This window comes from Pseudoliparis swirei, chromosome 3, assembly GCF_029220125.1.
Source record: "Pseudoliparis swirei isolate HS2019 ecotype Mariana Trench chromosome 3, NWPU_hadal_v1, whole genome shotgun sequence".
NCBI classification, from domain to species: Eukaryota; Metazoa; Chordata; class Actinopteri; order Perciformes; family Liparidae; genus Pseudoliparis; species Pseudoliparis swirei.
The window spans coordinates 5,738,839-5,753,518 of record NC_079390.1 but is presented as its reverse complement, the minus strand read 5'-3'; the positions used below and the strand labels follow the sequence as shown (position 1 = coordinate 5,753,518).

Here is a 14,680-nt window from a genome sequence, read left to right as displayed (position 1 = left end):
CGAGTCCGAGAGGGAGCCTTTATACCAACTCTCTAACACACACCCATACCCACCACCCACTCTCTTTTTACTCCCTCAGTCTTTTCCATACCATTACATCCTGCTTTCACACACCCACAGACACACGCACACACACTCTCTTCCAAAATCCTCCCTCCTGCTTTGACTCAGGCGTATTGTCTCCCCCTCCCTCACGTTGCTGCACATGGATTTCTCATGAATTTCATTACCACCATCACCCCCCAGAGCACCGAGGATTCGCTGGTGTTTGAGTACCTCAAACTTTACATCGATCTACACTTTATTAGGACACTTTCATATTCCATCTGTGGATTAACGTTTTGTTAAAGAGTATATTATGTTTTGACTTATGATCGAGAGAGCATAATTGAGAGGGGAACACACAGAGTCAAAAAAAAAGAGTAAGACAGTGACTTATTAAAACGTATTCCGTAAACACACACAGGCAGAATTGCACATTTCTGAAATTTGGCAATGAAATATGTGAACTCAAATGGACTGAAATGTTTTTAATAGGCAATAAAATAAGGCTGTAAATCGAACTCTATGAGGTGATTTATCCGAGTAGATGATGGGTTCACACTTTGCTTGACAGAAGCTGTAATTTGTATTTTGATAGCACTCCCCTCATTACCTTCCAGATGTGGATATGTCATTTCCACCAGCCTATTCCTCCCCTGAACTCCCGTTTGCTCTCCGGCTCCTCTTTTATCCCCTCCATCCTCCCTGCTGTCATGTTCCACGTTCATCAGCTTCTTTCCCAGTCCGAACTGTTACAGCTGTCTCCGTCTTCTGTGCTGAAGCCAGATCTGATACCGGTTCAAAGGGGGGAAATCCCTCATGGACGGACTTGTGAGCCCGAAACAAGTATGCATCTAAACTGGGCAACATGCAGGACATGACTCCTGATGATGAGTCATTGATTTGAAAGCTGAATCATGTGGTGACCACACACTGAAGACCCCGTGGTAAAGGTACAAGTTGAGTTTCTTATATTAAATGAATATAATGCAGTAAAGCTAAAGATAACAACGTTTTCACTGAGGTGAGAAATGAAGATTGCCATGTTTAGAATGATTAACTGAAATCACATACAGCACATCACAGCTTTACTCACTCGTTCTGAACTGGCATGACCCCTCTGATCCCAGGGAGGACAGCAGCCTGCAGGAGGCGGAGCTGTCATCATCCCTTTGGAGACAACTTCCTGTCTATGATGCTATCTTAAGATTTTAGACAAAATTCTCAGACTAAGGGAAGCACATATTCAGCCCAGACAGGAATGTAGGGTAATGTAAACCTCATTGACTTCCTTTTCCCTTTTGCCTCTTAGGTCCCTAACAACATACACATAAACAGACACACACACACTGCACCGCAGTCCTCTGCAGGTTACAGGTGGTTTATTTTGAATCTGAGATCCTGCAGAGATCCTATTGGCAGAGAGGAAGTAGTGAGCAGGAACCCCAACCCTATAATGATACTCCCCCCTAGTGGAGAGGACCTGTCAGTGCAGCAATGTGTGAGTCCTCTGCAGCTTGGATTACAAAACGTGTAAAAAAAAACATTAACATATGTGACAACAGGAAAAACAACCGTTGTCATGTCTCACAGGAACTTGTACATCACATCTGCAGTTACATCTGCTTTTATGTGGAAAAGCATTGACTCAGCCACCATGACTATGACAGCTCATCACCTGCCCAGCCTCTGCATCAATGGATTAATTAGAGGAACTCTATGATGCATCCCTGAGAAGTGTTTTTGATCTTCATGCCCCTCTCAAGTCACGTGAGGTCTAATTCTCACGCTCCGTTCTCTGGTTGGCACGTGAGCTAAGGAAAATAAAAACAGCCGAGCGTCCTCCTGGACCTGACTGCTGAAATTGACACAGTGGATCATCCTCCTCGAGCGCCTCTACACCACTGTTGGACTGTCAGACTCTGCACTCAAGTGGTTTTAGTCCTACCTTTCTATATGTCTCACTGGGAAGATGCAAATCCAGACTGCTCCAAGTCTCCTGTGGTGTTCTGCAATGGTCGGTCCTCGGCCCCCTCCTATTCATTATTTACATGCTCCACCTCGGTCATGTCATCAGCAGATATGATAACGACACGACTGTTATGCTTTACATAAAAACTGCCCCAAGCCCCTCTGCAGACATTTCATGTCTCACCGCCTGTCTTGGGGCGATAAAGACATGGATGAGCAACAACTTCCTCCAGTTAAACAGTAGCACAACTGAAGCTCTCCTTGTTGGCGCTCTACACCAGGTTCAGTCATCCTCCAAACTCATCTCACCTTCGACGGTCAGGTCATGGGAGTTAGGTTTGATCCTCATCTGACCTTTAATGACCATATACAACACCTGTGCAAAACCTCACAAACATCTCCAAACTCCGCCCCACTTTAATCATGTCAGATGCAGAGAAGCTCTTCCATGCATTTATCTTCTCTAGACTGGACTACTGTAATTCACTCTTCACTGGGATCACTGGCAAGAACATCCAACACACTGGCTCCCTGTCTCATTCCGGATTGACGACTAAGTCTGAATACTCACCCATAAATGCATAAATGGACATACACCTCCCTACCTACAATAACTCACTACTCCCCAAACCTCCACCCGCACCCTCAGATCTACAAACAGCTCCTTCGGGTCCCCAACACCAAGCTTCGCACCATGGGTGACCGGGCCTTCTGCTCAGCACCCAGACCACCTGAGGGCAACAGAGACACTGGACTCGTTTAAGACTGGCCTAAAACATTTTTATTCAGAAAGGCATTTATCACTTTGAGTTCAATTTTATGACTTGTGTCAACTATTCCTTTTTTATTATAGTTAGTTATAACTATGTACTGGCTCTGTGGCACTCTGAGATTCTTGAATGAAGAGTGCCCTAAAATATAATGCATTATTATTATTATTATTATTATTATGTGGGCCGGTTTGTTTTCGGATGTATGTTTGTGTCTCCATGTAACTCACTTGCACACACTAATTATGTAACAGTTTAGCGCCACACCTTCCTTTTTTTATTAGTTGTTTTCATCCTGTCTCAAAAACAATCACGTCATTCCAGATCCTGCTTCCCATCTCGTCAGTCCAACTCCCTTCACCTGCCTCTGATCACTCCCTCGTTAGTCCCTCGTTACCTTCACCTGGTCTTCATGCGCATCTCACCTGTTGCCCATTCCCTCATTAGTCCCTGTCTACTGAGGTTCCCTCACTTGCACTTGTCCTCTGCCAGATTGTCTTGTGTTTTCATGCCACGTTCTCCAGCGTTTTTAGTGTATATTCCTGAACTGCCTGTTCTGACCCTGCTTGCCTGCCCTGACCTCTCATTCTCTGCCCCGTCCCTTTTTGGACTTGTTTGCTTCTTGGACTGATCTCCCAGTTTTGACCTAGCCTGTTTCCAACTAAAGACATTCATCTTTGTTACTCCTGTCTGAGTCGTGCTTTTGGGTCCACTCTAATAGCACCGTGACAAATACATCTTTTTGGAACTGTGCACCTTGTGTGTTCATATTTAAAAAGTTATCTGGAGATCAGTTTAGTCATGTTTAAAAGTCATAAATCAATATCTTATCAAATATGTAGAATTAGACAATAGCTAAATGACTGAATAAGATGTACGCATTGTGAGTGAGCATCTGTGTGTTTAAGTCCTGTCCAATGATGTGTTTGTGCATCTGTGACCTGGTCTGCTTCAAAGTAGGCAGATCCAACACAAACCTGGGGGCATTTCTGCGCAGCCTTTTGATCACACATGGAGCCCCGTTTCATCAACTGTTGAATATTTCATGCTTTTTCAATCGCCTGGTCCCTTGTTTGCAGATTGAACTCATTGAAGTACAAAAAGGAAAGTGAAGGAACGCAGACAAAAGATCAGAGAAAACAAACAAGTGTGGCCTGTGGGAGGACACAAAGGTTTCTGGTTGAAACAGTACGAATGTGTTGTACGTTTGTTGACATCTCATGTTTCAGATGAGCTTTCTTTCGTATTCCGATCCATTTTTCTCCATTTACAGAAAGCCATTAAGCCCGGTTCGGTTTCCTGGATTAAACGGCCCATTTATAGGAGAAAATAAAAGGAGAAAGATTTAAAGTAAATAAGTCTGTTTCACTTATAAGAGTGAGAAAGAAGATATTTGTTACTACTGAAACCACCTGTGCTTAAAAGTTATCTGGATGTAATACAAGTTATACACGATTTAACATCAAGCACACATTATCAGAAAGTAAAAAAAGACAAAAAATCATAAAATTGAGAGGGTTTAGACATAAAGACAATTTATGTTTGAACAAACGAGACCTGAAACACAAAAACACATAGATACACACAATTCAATTCAATTCACACACACACACACACACACACACACACACACACACACACACACACACAGACTGCATCGTACGTGGTATAATTAATTATAAGGATGGATTGTCGCAATTTTTAAAAAGAATATGAATATGTAAATATATATGTCCTTCACATCAGATTGAATCCACGACAGGGAAATAGGGTTGTAAACTATCGAATCAAACCAAGTATTTTGTTTATAGATTTCTTTTGAATACCTCAGAATCGATGAAGAATGACTATAAATAACTTAGAAAACATCATTATTGATAAACAAACTGTGAACGTGTGCTACGCAGCTCCCCAACATAAAATATTGTCCGCTAAAGCAAAATCCTAACAACGAATCAGCATCTGTCGGTATTCTGCTTAGAAGAAAAGAAAAAAGCCAAATAAAGAGTATATTTGATCTATATTTTAATTTATATAACATCATTCATTCAAACTAATATGACATCTAAAAGGTACCAGTTAAAAACAAGCAAATCTCTCAAAATAACACGTTTATTTTCAGTGGGAGTGATAAAACATCAAGATTATGTCGCTTTAAACGGTTGATAGTTTGTGTTCATATTGTGTATTTCCCATTATTCTTCATCGGCCACATTCAACTTCACGTACGAGAATACTTGGAACCGTCACCGTTAAATGTGCCGCTGTCCTCTTTCCCGAAAGATGAAAATCCCAATCCCAGGTTTTGCATAGAAAAAACATTGACAGAATTGTTGCTGCATGATCAGAGCTCTGTGATACCGTATGCTCGTGTAAAGTGCAGAAACAGACAGAGTAAGGCAGAGAGTCGGGTCTAACACACTACACATCTATTGCTCAATAAGGATGGGCGGAGTTAAGCGGCCAAGAGATCAAGGAGGGGAAGGAAAAGAGGTAGAGAGAGACCGATGAAGGAACTTGGAAAGAAGGGCACATGTTAGATAAGTGACAGGGATGGAGAGAGAGAAAGAGAGAACGGTTAAAAATGATCCGTTTTTCAGGAAATAATTACTTTCCAATGCAATAAGATGACTTTATCCAAAAATCTAAATCCTTGCTACGCTCCCACCGAGCTCAGTTTACCGTTCGCTGCCTCTCCACTCCTTATATAACTGCATTTAAAAACACTGAACCCAAAAGCTTTTCCCGAGTCTCCAAAGATCAAATCTGATCATTAGTTTGGTAATAACTGGAAAAATTCAGACTCAAACTCACATCGATTGTCTCTCTCTCTCTCTTTTTCTTCGGTGCAGCATTACGTTATATATCCACGTTTATGCGTCCTCTCTGGACGAGACTGACAAACATCCCCCGGCTGCAGAGTCTCCGCATGATGAACTCTCTTCATCCTTTTCCTCGGTTTCTTTTTGCCCACCTTCATCGGAGTTACCGTTGCTCTTTGATTCATCATTATTTTCGTTCGCTGCCGCTTCCTCCTTCTCTTCCGTCCGCGGGAGCTCCTCTTCATCCGTACCGCTGGGCCGATGCTCTTTGTCCCGCTGCTCCGCGTCGGACTCCCCTGCCTCCTCTGACAAGGAGTACATGTCTCTGGAGAGCTCTCCTGCGCCTAATGCGGCTTCATTTCCACTCCAGTGGCGTTTCTGGAACGAGCCAAAGTCAGCGGTATCTTTGGGGGAATTCACCCTCGGGCTTTTGCTGGAGCTCTCATCGGAGACCCCGAGTTCGTTGAGCAGGCCGCTTTCAGGAGGCCGGGGCGAAGCTGTGGAGCCGCCCTGCTTCAGGATGGACGTGATGAGCTTGAAGCGGTTGAGTTTGCTTTTGGCCTGGCTGCTCTGGGGCGAGGGAGAAACCTTCAGCGAGGAGTTGGGGGAAGCCCGACTGGACTTCACCGAGCTCCCGCTGGCCTTTGCCTCCTGAAGAGCGGGCTTCCCTGTCTTCACCATGCCCATCACCTCGTAACGGAAACTGGAGATATCTTGTTTCAGCTCCTGGGAGAGCAAAGCAGAAAAAAAATGATTCATGCTTTTTTCTTCATTTGCCACAGTTGTTGGTATTTTCAGAGCACTCTGTCGAGTATTCATTCAATTTGAACTCAGTCAATACTAAGTGTGTAAAGATTGATTTTTAAATACATGAGACAGGAATTTTCATTTTCTCACAAAAGATATAAGAACATTGGAATGACATTTTCACATCTTGAAAGACATACATCACCAAAAGTCTATATACACAAAGAAAGAGTTAATAACAGGGCCTCCCCTCCCCATCCACCAGGCTCCCACCCTTTCATCATTCAAGCAAGCCCTAAAAACCCACCTTCACCTGCTGACCCCTGCACCCTAACCCTCCACTACATGACTCATTCCGCACAGCTTCTCACGGTATTTCTTTCTTTCCCTTTTTTACCCAAAATGTTCTGTTTGTTTGTTTTGTTTGCGTCTTTCTATTTAGTTTTGTTCTGTTTGTCTACGCCTTATGTAAAGCCTCTTTGAGTGTCTAGAAAAGCGCGATATAAATTCATATTATTATTATTAATATTATTAATAGTTTTAACTCTTTCCTTGTGTTTGGAAAATGCCATTTTATTTTTTTATTGCTGACTAGAATTTTTTTATTTTTTATTCAATCCCTTTTAACCCTGAAGTTACTAATTCGTTAGCACACAGTTGCCTATTTACCCACTCAGCAGTTACAAAGCAACTTTAGAATATATGTAAGAAACACCTGATGAATGTGTCCAATAATCATTATTCTTTTAAAAAAGAAAAGAAGAAAAAAAACAGTGACCTGAACTCTAACGTAGTAACTAACTCTCTGCGGGTCGTCACTATGAACAACCCCTGTAACTTAGTCATGTGATCTATTGTTAATACAGCACGAGTGTAGACGCCTGTGCTCTGGAGGAGCTGCGCCTACCTTGAAGTTCTCCTCAGTCAGGCCTTCTTCTGTCTTAGCATCTCTGATCATTGCGGCCACATAACGCTTCACCAAGTTCCTCAGCACCTCCTACATCCATGAAACAAAAAGGCCTTTGAACACAATAACATCCTCGGATATTGAATGAAAGTGTAAAAAACGAACAAATATATATCTACGCGCATAAGAAAACCCATTTCAAGCTTCATCTCGAATAGAAACGCTCCAATAACCTCCCGCAGATATGAACAAATAGGAAGTGCTCTGCAGAGAATGGTGATAAACATCCCACTGGGTGTAAATGTGAGGCCCATTGTGCGAGACATGTGTAAACACATTCTATGACGGATGGAAAGTGAAAGTGCAGCAAGGCGTTCGAGTAGCTGCGTGATCTCTCTCTCACACACACACACACACACACACACACACACTAGCAGAGAACAGTCATCGTTTTCAGCTCGCTTTGAAAGAACCTTTACCTGGTACTGATGGTTCACCCTCACGTTCTCCGCCGCTCGCCTCTGTGCACAAATCAGACGCCAGAGAGGAGGATTAGGTTAGAAAAAAGAGTGGTAGATGAGAGAAAGGTCATATTTTCTTTTTCCACACGGTATCACACATTTATATTACACTTCGCTGTAGGTCTCACTGCATATGGCCCCTGACTGATGCAGTATGAAAATGCTCCAAAAATGATATTTATGGATTCTACTTTGACTTGAAAGCATGTGTGGCTGCTCACAGGCTCAAAGGGATAACACCCGACTTACTCCGAGACTCCCGAAGGTCTCCGGGCGCTTGGCTCTGGCCCTCTTGCACACTTGTCTCTTGATCCAGCCTATGAGGTACCAGAATGATTTGGGGCTGGGGATAATGTTGAACGGCGCTGGCAGGGTGGCCCCTTCTTCAAAGTAACTCATCCACAGCTTGGTCCTGGCAAACTTCCACTCGATGTCGGCGTGATCCTGAAACCGAGATTAAAGGCGCATCACACACACACACACATGCGATCTATTTCACACACTCCTGCAGCTCTTTGTGGTCGCAGTGTGTGTTTCATGTGCGCTCACAGCAATGTGCTGGTAGGAGTTGTTCATCATGGCTATGAGCATGTTCAGGAGCACCACCAGCGAGATGATGTTGTAGGTGCCGAACATGGTGGCGCCGACGAACTCCGTGAACTGATGGTCGGCGTCCACGTTGGTCACGTAGAGGCTGATCAGGCCAAAGATTGACCAGAAGAGAGACTGCAGGGTCTCAAATAACCTGCGAGGGAAATATGTGGTACTCAAAGTCTGGACAAAAACATCGCTTTTTTTTCCTCCACACTAGACATAAAACACACACCTCTCTTTCTTTGCCCTCTCAATTCAACAGCATCGGGTTAGGGCATTTCCTCATTGACATCCACGTTGGGGTTAGCTTTGACTTTGAACTACTCAGGGGATCCATGTTGATGGACACTGGTCATTTCTGGCATGATGGCTTTGTGCTGAATCGTGGTTTTGTGTTCATGTATATGGGTGTTGAGTTGTAATAGCTTATTTAGATTGTGCACATGTACAAAGAGGAAGTCTTTTTTTTGTTCCGTCCCGATGCGCGCACTCTGCGATGCGCGAGACGGAGAGCCGAGAAGTGTTAACGCGACACGCAGAGACAGAAATGACATGCCGTTGTGTAGATACGATCAACAACAGACGGCTGTTTAGTTTAATAAAAGAACAAAGACGTGCTATAGAGAAAATTTCAGGGGGGCGGGCCATTTTTTTTAAATGTCATGCGATCTACCAATACTACGCCGCGATCGACTGGTAGATCACGATCGACGTATTGAGCACCCCTGGTTTATATGTATGTTGACGTTATTTTAGTCCGGAGAATAACATACTGGACTTTTATTGTGGAAATACTTTTTTAGTAGTTTGACCGGAAGTGACCCGGGGTCGTGACGTTTGACCCCTCCATTTTGATAGCGGACTTTGAGCCAACAAGAAGGTGTTGCGGGACTGAATAACAATGGACTAACTTTGAGAGTAGATGATTGGCTCCTTCGCGACCGATACTTCTTTGTGCTTTGAGAAATCGGCCTTTCGTCTTGACCCGGGTTAGAAAGCAACACTCGCTTGCTTTAGCTTGTACCTGTGGAGCCTGGATCACTATGAACCCACGATCGTGAGCTTTGGTTGTTTGTTAAACTTTTTTTTAAACTTCTTGCCATTAAATATTGTTGCACTTAATTCACCGCGAAGTGACCAGTTTCTGAACCTTTATAGTTGTCATGTCATGTTATGTTTACGCAGTTTTACAAAATCAAGATTCACACTAAAAACCCTAAACTCTACTCCGGATTCCTGGGTCTTTAATTCACGGATCTGCTGTGAGCTATCTGCTAAACTAACTTATAGACGCAAGAGCAGAAGAGAGTCTTCAAACTCACGTGGAGAAAGCGTTATTCTGCTCCACGCAGCGGATGCCTTTGCATTTCCCCTTCTCATCCGAAGCCTTGGTCTCGTAGTAAAAGTACAGCTGGTTCAGCCCGTTAGCAAACGCAAGTAGGACCTGGAGAAAGAGAGAAGAGAGTGTGAGTGAGTGTGTGTGCCAAGTGGATGGAATTATTCAAGCCGATCCATATGTAACTATATTGCCCGTCCTTTACCAGACAGTAGATGAAGAGGAACTTCAGGATGTCCAGCAGCATTCGCCCCAGTGAGATCTGCAGCGGCCCCAGGTGAGAGTTGGCTGTGAACAGCGAGATGAGGCGCAGGGAACTGAAAATGTTTGCTATGGCGAACACCGCCTCTGCTACTAGTGTCGGGTGCCACATCTCCCACTGGTTCCTCGGTTTACTACCACTGTACTGAACACGACAGAGGATGGGATCGTAAAAAGTTACACCGCACCCGGCTATTTGACTCATAGTCGTAGTTGATTGGTTACCTTGGTGTAGGCTACGATCTTCAGGGAGATGGTGGCCAGGTAAAGAGAGTTCATGACAAAGTCCATCAGGTTCCACCAGTCGTGGACGTAGTCTTGGAAACCACCATCCCACATTTGTTTGATCTCTGCCCAGATGAATCCTGGCAATACAGAGATACGGTTCTGTTCGATACACACCCTCAGACCAGGGCCATGGCGAGCGGGTAGTGTCACGTGTATTTCCTGCATAGACATCTTCAGCGGAGTGGGGCGTTGCATGCTGACGTTTCACCGGCCTCTGGATCGTGGGATATGCCTGCTACCAACTACACCACTGCCCTGTTAGACTCCGCCCACTCCTCCTCTCTACCTCCATCTGCCTGATGGATCGTGGAGGTCTCCATCGTGGAATACGCCTACTATGAACTATTCATACACTCTGTCATATTCATTGAATGTATTTTAACTCTAAATCTGTCCTTCTGTACACATGACATCTATTGCACCTGTCCATCCTGGAGAGGGATCCTCCTCTGTTGCTCTCCTGAAGGTTTCTTCCCTTTTTTCCCCCTGAAGGGTTATTTGGGAGTTTTTCCTGATCCGATGTGAGGTTTTGGGGCAGGGATGTCTATGTGTTCAGATTGTAAAGCACTCCGAGACAAAATTCTAATTTGTGAAAATGGGCTATACAAATAAACTGAATTGAATTGATCACAAAGTACAGCTGAGGCTGATGGAATGGATGGAGTTACTTGTGCAGCTCTTTGGTCATTAACCAATGTATTGATTAATAATTGTGACTTGATGCTGGAGCTAGATGAGCAGTCCAGGGATCCAAAAAGTGATGACAAATCATTCTGCGAGGGCAAATTCTATGGCAACACAATCAATATTATGAATCTTGCTCAAGCTTCCCAGATGGACAAGTGCAAGTCATATGTGTGTGTGACTCGTATTGTTTTCATCCTGGGTTGAGAAATGTTATGTATACATTTAAATGTCGATTAAATGTCTCAGAAAATGTGTTTCTGGAAACAAACAAGTGTTTGTATGTTTTTTAACCACGAGTGACTTTTTAACTGCAGTGATTGTACCTGTGTCCTCGTATTGTATTTTATATATTGTTGTTGTATTTGTTTTTGTTGCTTTATGGACTCACGAGTCTGGATTAAAAGAAATATATAATAGTTTTAGAGACTCTGGAGATCCCTAAAGTCAACAGGATACATGAGACGTCACTCATTTCACTCACCCAGCACCCAGGGGAGGATCATCCACTCCACGGTGGTCGGGGCGGGGCCCTGCAGGTCCTGCCGGTCCTGCTCCGTGGTGACGACGTGCTGGGAGGCGAGCAGCAGCAGGAACAGGAAGGTCAGGTAGGACGCCGTGTGGCAGATGAACTTGATGAAGGGCTTGCGGATGAAGAGGCCGTGGCGACTCTTGGGAGCGATGAGGTACCAGAGAGCAAACAAGGGGTAGAGGAGGCCGATGAAGACGCAGGTGATCAACTTCCCGGCCCAGTGGCGTCGCCTCCAGCCCGGGAACTCGTCGTACCACCGGGACGCCAAGAGCTGCTGGCAGTTTGGCTGAGCTACAAACTGAAAGACATTAGGGGAGAGCTATTATTTTCTGTTTGATCGATGGAGATAAAAAGAAATAACTCTGATCTAAAAGGTAGGATTCAGCATCCTCAGCCTGAGGCTATTAAATGGTGTTACACAGAAATGCCCGATACTACGTGGAACAATCAGCAACTGCAGCAAGTTCCTTTTCAGAGCTTAAAAATGTAGGAGAGGGATGTGTTGGTGGTTTTAAAATATAAAGAGTAATCATAGACACACATGGATACACTAAACACACTAAACACACTCAGCACTTTACTTTACTTAATTTTCCCCCTGTATATTTAGTATTTAATGTTTAGTTTTTTAGTATCGTTATTGTGTTTTGTGTTTTATATTTATTTTCATTGATGCTCTGTTGTGCACCGCTGCTTTGATGTTTGAAATTTCCCCACTGTGGGACAAATAAAGGAATATCAGATCATATCATATATTTTAGAAGGAAATCAAGGAAATGCTGGAGAAAAAAAGAACTGAATGTTTCTTCCCTTTTTTCCCCGTGAAAGTGGTTTTTTCTATTTCATGGGAGTTTCTGGGACAGGGATGTCGTATATGTACAGATTGTAAAGACCTCTGAGGCAAATTTGTATTTTGTGATCATGAGCTATATAAAATAAACTGAATTTAATTTAATTAAAACTGTATACAGGCTGTGAGGTCAGAAAAAAAGACTAAATCTATAAGGTTCTATAACTATAAGTCTTTTTTAGATGACAACATTGCATTTCTTAATGATTTTCTTGAGATAAAAACAATAGTACCCGAGATGTCTGAATAAAATTAAAATATATATATTTTTTAAACTAAACATTTGGTCCCTTACACACGACAGGATTATTGAAAATGTTTGCAACATGACTCAAACACGTGGGACATGTTTTGTATTCTTTTCTGTTGTCTGGGTGGTTTGTGTTGTTGTGGGATTAATACCAGATGTGGCTGCTGGAGTGAAAAGAAGAAAGGGAAATATTGTGGAGGTTCTCTTGGTAACTGCGCACAGGTTTGAAATGATCAGTGGGAACAAAAAACATCAACAGATTAAAACTGCAGCTGTGCTGCAGCATCTGCAGCGCCTGGTGATAACGTGTCATATCTGGAACACATTACCGTTAAAGATAGCAAACAAAAACAAACTTGTCCGATATCGAATGATTTACTTCAACAGCACGGGCAAAAACACATTTTACAGGGATGTGTTTGATTACGTTGAGCCTTCATATCAGAGTCAATGTGTGGACCGGCACCGCCAATTTACCAAACTCTTGCAGCCTTGTTACCATGGGAACCGGAGGTCCGTAACTGTGTTGGGGTCTGGAGAAGAACTGCGCATTTTTCCATACTTCAACTACAGCATTGCACACAGAAACTTGAGAGGAAATGCAGAAGAAGAGGGAATGTAGGAGGATATGAATTTCAAGGATGGGTGGAGAAGAAGAGGAATAGAGAGAGAGAGAGAGAGAGAGAGAGAGAGAGAGTCCACTGATAAATAAGAGAGAGAGATGATAATATGATCAATGATACAGCTTCAACTCTTTGGATCAACGTAATTTGACAATGGAAGAATAAAGAGGGAAAGGGGAAATGATGATTCCTTTAAAATGTAACCTTATTATAGAAAAGATGGCTAACCTTGTTAAGTTGCAACCAAAGTCCGAAGTCGACCCATGGGTGCAGGCTGAGTCTTGTCATGAAGTACTTTATCCCAGTATATAATACATTAAAAAAAGAGCCATTGTTTTAAACTCTGCAGCCACTATAGCTTTGATTTCATTATTCCTTAGGGTTAGGGTCAGTTCAGTATTCCTACTTGATAATATGGTAGTTAACAAAAGGTTCTTGAGATGCCTGATGTGTTGCCTTAATCAGCATGACACATTAAACACTGACAGCGATGCTAATGAGGTCAGCAATTAAGCTAATGAGCATTATGATTAGGTAACGTAGCCATGCTTTGTAAGAACATGAGCTGTAATAATAATAATGTCATCTTCACAATGAAATGATGTACCTTTACAAGATCAATCTGTGGTTTGTATCATGTTTTCTTTCTGTTTATAGAAAAAAAAAGTGATCTGTCATCACACAGATACAAGTTATTATTCTTCCATTTATTTACACTACTGTAACATGTTTCTACTTTCTATTCTTAGCAGACAAAAAACCAAACATGTAAAACCACTCTGTTATTGTTATTTCTCCCTTCTGTCGTCTGTCAAAATCACTGCCAAAAGCGGGCTTGTTCACACAACTCCACCAGAGTCCCTCCCGGATTTACATCCCATTGAGAAAGCGCATCTTTCCGAGCGTTCCGGACTCTGTCAACTGTCCAAAAAGTGGCCCGGACAGGATGAAACTATCAATCGGAGGATGTTTTCCAGCCCTGCAGCATCACCGACATGAAAGAAACTCCTCTGCTTCCGCTTTCAGAGACACTCACAGCTTTCAGCTGGCTTGTTTTTTGTTGTTGTGACTGTCTTTGATCATCGTGGAAACACACATGTCAAACATACCAAGATAATCTACCCAATCGGATCACCTTTGCTTGCATGGTGTTACGCTATAAGTGTCCCTGTAGGACACAGGTGTCAAACACAAGGCCCGCGGGCTGAATCCGGGCCCCTGACGGCTTGAAAGACATGTGATCACCTTTTCTTCAAGAAATTTAAGAAAAATATCCTAAGCTTTTATTTTGAAAGTTTCAAATTAAATGGATTTATGTTATAATATTAGAGAAATGTTCTTATGTACACTATTTCTACACTCAAAAAAACAATAATCAAATTCAAAGTTATTTAACAATATATTCGGGAGTAGTTTATACAGTGTTTTAGTACCGGCCCTTTAAGAGGCAGCCATGATGCTGATGTGGCCCACGGTGAAAAT

The 14,680-nt window shown here is 42.9% G+C and overlaps 1 protein-coding gene across 5 annotated transcripts in view; it reads right to left on the bottom strand.

Annotated features, from left to right (window-relative positions):
• Window positions 1–4,784: 4,784 nt before the first annotated feature.
• LOC130188456 (short transient receptor potential channel 4-like) overlaps window positions 4,785–14,680 on the bottom strand; it is a 28,953-nt gene continuing 19,057 nt past the window's right edge. For 3 of the 5 annotated variants that reach the window (XM_056406844.1, XM_056406832.1, XM_056406839.1), the window contains 9 exons: window positions 11,428–11,773; window positions 10,197–10,336; window positions 9,916–10,116; window positions 9,697–9,818; window positions 8,330–8,525; window positions 8,030–8,224; window positions 7,739–7,780; window positions 7,260–7,349; window positions 4,785–6,331 (listed from right to left, as the gene is read on the bottom strand). In XM_056406844.1, coding sequence (XP_056262819.1) covers window positions 5,657–6,331; window positions 7,260–7,349; window positions 7,739–7,780; window positions 8,030–8,224; window positions 8,330–8,525; window positions 9,697–9,818; window positions 9,916–10,116; window positions 10,197–10,336; window positions 11,428–11,773 — 2,007 coding nt within the window. In that variant the 3' untranslated portion in view covers window positions 4,785–5,656. The remainder of the gene's footprint in view (window positions 6,332–7,259; window positions 7,350–7,738; window positions 7,781–8,029; window positions 8,225–8,329; window positions 8,526–9,696; window positions 9,819–9,915; window positions 10,117–10,196; window positions 10,337–11,427; window positions 11,774–14,680) is intronic. The other 2 variants (XM_056406852.1, XM_056406861.1) reach the window with 2 other exon arrangements.